The sequence below is a fragment of the Bufo bufo genome, chromosome 9 (assembly GCF_905171765.1).
Source record: "Bufo bufo chromosome 9, aBufBuf1.1, whole genome shotgun sequence".
Lineage (NCBI taxonomy): Eukaryota > Metazoa > Chordata > Amphibia > Anura > Bufonidae > Bufo > Bufo bufo.
In genome coordinates this window covers 23910210-23916332 of record NC_053397.1, presented here as the reverse complement: position 1 = coordinate 23916332, position 6123 = coordinate 23910210, and the positions used below count along the sequence as shown (strand labels likewise).

Sequence of the window (6123 nt, the reverse complement as noted above, 5' to 3'; positions counted from 1 at the left end):
ATATTTTTATTTTTTTTTACTGTTTCAGCTGAAAGTCATGAAATGTTATTGTTGAGATTCACCAATTTCATCTGCTCCTGGGAGAGATGGGTGACAACCAATTTAGACAACATCATATGTCCAACAAGGTTGTCACCCACCATTAATATGATAGAAGTGAGACTGCATGACTGTAGACTACCCACTGAGTCTATGCATACTGGGTGACAACCCTTAAAGGGGTATTCCGGTTGGTTGAAATTATCCCCTATCCCCAGTTTGTACTCCAGATGGTTGACGGCGGGATGTGAACCCCTGGTATGGACTGACCCTGGAGTCAAACTTCCTTTTCCTACATCCAGAATAGCACAAACAGATGGCCGTGAAGCTCCAGGATCAGACAACACAGGGTTTGTTTGTAGTCTGTTACCATGGAGACACACTGATCTGCACAGGAGCCGTTATCACACAAGACCACCGCCACAGTTGCGTCATTTCTTATTTTAGATTCAATGGAGCAATAAAAAGGTGGATCGTCCCTTTAACAGAAGCGGACAACTCAAGGACCTGTACGTACTGCGTCGCTGCTGCCATTCGTTGTGTATTTTGTCTCTTACGTTGTTTCAGGCCTCAGCGTTGCATAGACTTGGACGCCGATCAGCAACCTTCGAATGAATATTAATCTAAGAAACAAGATGCGGCCCAAATACGCAGAACTGATTTTGTATTTAAGGAACCTTAAAAATGTCTTAGTTTAGAACCCGAGTAAATTTACATACTACACAAAATAATTTAAGAGGGGGGGGGGGGGGGGGGGGAGAATGAGAATGCCATCGACATGCGGCAAATAAAAATCATCTCTGAATGTACACGCGTCGTTTATACAGAGGATGGACATTTACAAGGGGAGCAACTTTCTACTTAAAACATGTTCATCGTCTTGAGTTCCTTCTAATAAACTAGTTGAGTCTTTGCTTTAATAGTTCGTCTATTTGAGCCTTGTACATGTTTTTGACGTCCTCCAGGTCTAGGCGCAGCTCTTCGGCCTCCTCGGCTTTCTCGCCGTACATCTGCAGGATGGTGTTGTATCGCTGGTCCAAATCCTGAAACATACAGTTTATTACAATGCATTTTCGTGCGAAGACTATACAGTATAAGCATTTCCAGGAGCACAGCGCCCTCTTCTGCAACAGAGTGGTATTACACGTTGGCAATGCCCCAGTAAGTGGTATTTTTTTTTTCCCATAGAGAAAAGAAATTCCTGCAGTGTGAACCATGAGATTGCTGGTGGTTATATGATATGACATCACTACATTTTTTCTAGCTTGTTACAGGCATGGTTCAGGGATTATTTAGGCCCCATGCACACGACCGTATCCGTTTTGTGGATGGTTCAGGGATCATTTAGGCCCCATGCACACGACCGTATCCGTTTTTGTGGATAGTTTAGGAATTATTTAAGCCCCATGCACACGACCGTATCCGTTTTTGTGGATAGTTTAGGAATTATTTAAGCCCCATGCACACGACAGTATCCGTTTTGTGGTCCTCCAATACGGATGCAGTCCATGTGCCGTCCGCATTTTATTTGCAGACCCACTGTTTTCAATGGGTCTGTAGTTTGCAGACATTGGGGGTCATTTAGAGCGGCATTTAAGACGTTGGACTTAATATAACCCCTATCTATGGCTGTGGATCCGCCCAAGTTATAAAGAGGCGTCGGCCTCTATATAAGTTTAGCGCATCCGGCGCCGGTCTAAATGTAAGACAGCTTCCTTACCGTCTTACATTTAGACTGTTTTCTAACGGCCCGTCCGCTTCCCCGCCACGCACACTTTTTTAGACCTGGTGTGAGTGGGGGAAAAGTCTCAGACTGCGACGCAATCAGTGCCAGAAATACGCCTAATATAGGCGTATTTCTGGATAATAAATGACCCCCGTTGTCTTTTTGCAAAAGGTGCACATGGATGCAGAAAGCACATATATCCGTTACGCAAAAAGACAGAACATGTCTTATACTTGTCCGCAAAATACAGACCTATTGCAGTTAATGAGTCGCAGATAGGGCCGTGTGCATGTGGCCTTACACATTCTGAACTCAAATAAAATAAATAATCATATAACACCCATATACCGTATTTCCCACACCATAAGATGCACTATTACCCCCCACCCCCACCCCAAAGTGAGGGGAAATGGCAATGCGTCTAATAAAGCAAATACTAATGAGCGCTTCCATTATGGAATCGCTCATTAGTACACAGTATGAATATAGCGCTCCTGGTGCTGCTTGTACTCACCGCTCTCTGCTCTTCTGCTGGTGCGGTCACCCGATGTTGCAAAGCCTTAAGTGCGCACTATGACCCGACGCTGGGCGACGTCAGGTCACAGGGCAGCATGGCGCCCACAGACATTGTCATTAATGTCACTGTGGAGAGGTAACCTAATTGTTTCCCATCTAAGTAACCGCCATGGGATTGGAAAAGCCGATACTCACCCTCATCTGAAGGTGCAGTTTCGGGATCTCCTTCACCTTCTCTTCCAGTTCGTCGTTGAGATTATTTAATTTGACGACTTCTTCGGCAAGGATGGAGCGAGTTTGTTCCAGGCTCCCAATTTCAAGCTGAAAGAAAAGGTGGACTAGCAAATTTAGGTCATTTGTAATAATAAAGTGTACCTCCGCTGTTCATATAATACGGAAGAGAGTACACAGTGAGGGAGCCTCACTCCAACAGATGCTTCCATAGTGTATATAGGAGTCTAGGAAACGGCACGGCTGGGCAATCAAACCTGGCGTCTGGATACAACTCTAATCAGTGCATGGCAATGTCATATCCAAAGGCTAAAAGTATCAGTGAGGTGATGACGGCAGCATGTGCTATACATGGTACCCAAGGGCAGACTGGGAACTTGGTGGCCTTGGAAAAAAAATAAAAATTAAAAGTGGGCCCATGTCGTAGGCCGATCCAGATTGAGAGAAGGTTGGTCAACACAAGTAGGTGGGGACCAGCAGTACCTTAGTGCAGAACCAAATACCACAGTGCACCATAAAATACCGCCCCAGCAGAACCAAATATCACAGTGCACCATAAAATACCACCCCAGCAGAACAAATACCACAGTGCACCATAAAATACTGCCCCAGCAGAACCAAATACCACAGTGCAGAATAATACACTGCCGCTCCCATTTAGGTATTCAACTGTTTCACCATGATGAGAATGGCGATGCAGTTGTATTCAGGAGGGCACCTATGCATTCCGGTCAGGGGCATAGGTACCTGATGCTCCTAGCATTAATTAATGCTGAGAGCATCACATCGTTAGGTATCCAGCCGACGGCTGTAAGCGTGGCTCTGGTGGCCTCCTAAGCTTTGGCCCACCTGGAAACTTCCATGTAGGGTGTATGGCCAGTCCGCCCCTGATGGTATTTGCAGTTGCAAAGTATTACCTGCAATTGGGCAATTTCCCCTTCTCTCAACTTTAACTGAGACTGTAAATTTTCAATGACACTGGAGCCGGCTCCCATCCTTACAGCATCGTACAGGTTGCTGCTGCTGACAGACATGGTCATTGGGCCGTAAAGCGGATCATGGGAATCCTACATTTATGGAAAAAAAAATAAAACAAAACAGACGTGACACTGCATATCCCTGATGAGCACAGCTTCATTTAATTATACATATTATAGGCAATTATTCTACCCCATAATACTGAAAGTGCCCCCTATGAGGCACCAGAATTTCTGGGCAAATCTTCAACATGTCTATAAAGGGGTTGTCTCACTTCAGCAAATCTCACTCAGTTAATACAAGGCATTTACTAATGTATCGCGATTGTCCATGTTGCCTCCTTTGCTGGCTGGATTCATTTTTTCATCACATCATACAAGGCTCCTATCTAGGAGTTACAACCATCCTGCAATCCAGCAGCGGTGGTCCTGCTTGCACACTATAGGAAAAAGGGCCTATGCGCGCTCCCGCAGTCCCGGCCACCAGAGAGCTTGTGACTTTGCCTATAGTGCACAAGCACGGCCACCGCTGCTGGATTGCAGGATGGTTGTAACTCCTAGATACGAGCAGTGTTATAATGTGTTTGAAAAATAAATGAAGCCAGCAACGGAAGCAATATGGACAATCACAATACATTAGTAAGTGCCTTGTATTAATTTTCTCTAAATGATAAATGCCATGTGCTGAAGTGAGACGACCCCTTTAAAGAAACATGCCGTCTCACCGCTCTCCTTGTGCAGTTAGTTTTTCACCTGACTTTGTGCGGGTCCACGTGTGGCAATTTGCTGTGGAATCTGTCTGCAGATGAACTCGGGTCAGATCGATAGCAGGTACAAGGTGAATGAGAGAGGTTGTATTAATGTCAGGCACAGGCCGTGGATTTTCATGGCTTTCAATTTAGCACGTGGACACTTTTAGGGTACGTTCACACACCTCTGATTTAATCTGACATCTATTTACTATAGAATCCATAGGTAGTAATCTGAGGCTAGCACTGAGATTTCTGACACCGATGGGACGTTTGAACAGCCACAGATCTACACAGCGATGGCTCCATTGCCATTCAGTGGCGCTAATCCTAGACTTTTCTGTGCACAACGCTTTTGTTCTATGGCGAAGCTGAAAAATCCACATGAACGTTTGCGATAGCATGTGACTAGGGTTACAGAAACCCCATTTAACTGCATAGGATGTGGTCATTGGATTAGATGCAGAATCCATGCCAAAATACCTGTTAACTCAGACACGGGCAAACTAAGCCTTAGAAGAAGACATTTCATTACCTGTGATAGCAGAGATGTCTGTAAACCTGTCAAATCTGCTCCACTAATAGAACTGGATCGTGACAATGTCGGAGTGGTGGCACCAGTCTCAGGAGTGGGGAATCCATAAGATTTACGCTCCTTGGAAAAGAAGAAGCGAAGTAACTTCGTTAGAGGACTCCACTGGGACTGTGGGAAGGAACACCTTGGGGACAGCCCTTTACCTTCTCTTTGGCAGCCTCTTGGACCAGCAGGACCTTCTTTTTCTCCTGTTCCACTCTCATCTTCTCCATCTCTAGTTGGCTGCTTAGCTGCGCCTGCAGACAAAGTCCCCATCAGACCATAGTCCAGAATGCAAGGGATGAACTAGAGAAAGCAGAACTACAATCTCACCTTTTCTCTTTTAGCATCGTCAACCATTTTCTTGTGTTCCATCTTCAAATTCTCTAGTTCCACTTGATTTCTGTGGAAAGAAGAAGGATAATGAGAGAATTTCTTTTATAGGAACGGAGGACGTGGATTAAGCAGAAATGTTCATTTATCTCATCAAGGAAGTGATGTTATAAAACAGGGATGCTCAATCTGCGGCCCTCCAGCTGTTGCAAAACTTCACCTCCCAGCGTGCCTGGACAGCCTACAGCAGGGCATGGTGGGAGTTGTAGTTTTTTAACAGCTGGAGGGCCGCAGGTTGAGCATCCCTTTTATAAAATATATAACGTCAGCACCATCTAGTGGTAAACTAGATGAACTACATCAAACACATAAATTGAGGACGTGACAATCTTACACAAAAAAAACCCAGGTAGAAATTAGATTGGTGCAAAACTCGGCATACAGAGATGTCTCTGGAAGAGGTGGTCTGATTAGATTAGTCTAGGTTTGCAACAAGAAAGCGTAAAATGCCTCCCCTGTAGCCCTCTAAAAAAGGCTCTCAGCGGCTACTTTTGGGTAGTGTACCTCTTGGTGAGAGATCGTTGACCCCTACACGTGCCTCTACTACACACTCAAAGACATTTTGCCTATCTGACAGACTTTGAGAGGGGGTGCATCATTGGACCGAGAGCAGCAAGATGGTTGTTTTGATGAACTGCCCATTCTCTAGGCCGTTCTGACCTAACGGCTGTTGCACACGAGAAAGTCCATTGCGGGAATCGCGCTCCATGTGAGAGTGTGACCCTCTGTTCTGGACTTGCAGGAGCGCACGGCATTATACTAATATATAAAGCTATGTGCCTCTGCTAGACCTGCAGACCTAGCTATGTGCTTACTGCTGCACAGTCACAGTGACTTAGCTCCTGCAAGTCCAGAACGGAGGATCATGCTCGCACACGGTGAATGATTCCCGCAACGACTCGCTCGTGTGCAACAGCC

At 45.5% G+C, this 6123-nt stretch overlaps 1 protein-coding gene across 1 annotated transcript in view; it reads right to left on the bottom strand.

Annotated features, from left to right (window-relative positions):
* Positions 1–686: 686 nt before the first annotated feature.
* The window catches only part of TMF1 (TATA element modulatory factor 1), a 31866-nt gene continuing 26429 nt past the window's right edge, over positions 687–6123 (bottom strand). Inside the window, exons 12-17 of the mRNA XM_040406591.1 lie at positions 5146–5215; positions 4977–5069; positions 4774–4893; positions 3430–3579; positions 2477–2602; positions 687–1082 (exon numbers count right to left, since the gene is read on the bottom strand). Coding sequence (XP_040262525.1) covers positions 939–1082; positions 2477–2602; positions 3430–3579; positions 4774–4893; positions 4977–5069; positions 5146–5215 — 703 coding nt within the window. The 3' untranslated portion in view covers positions 687–938. The remainder of the gene's footprint in view (positions 1083–2476; positions 2603–3429; positions 3580–4773; positions 4894–4976; positions 5070–5145; positions 5216–6123) is intronic.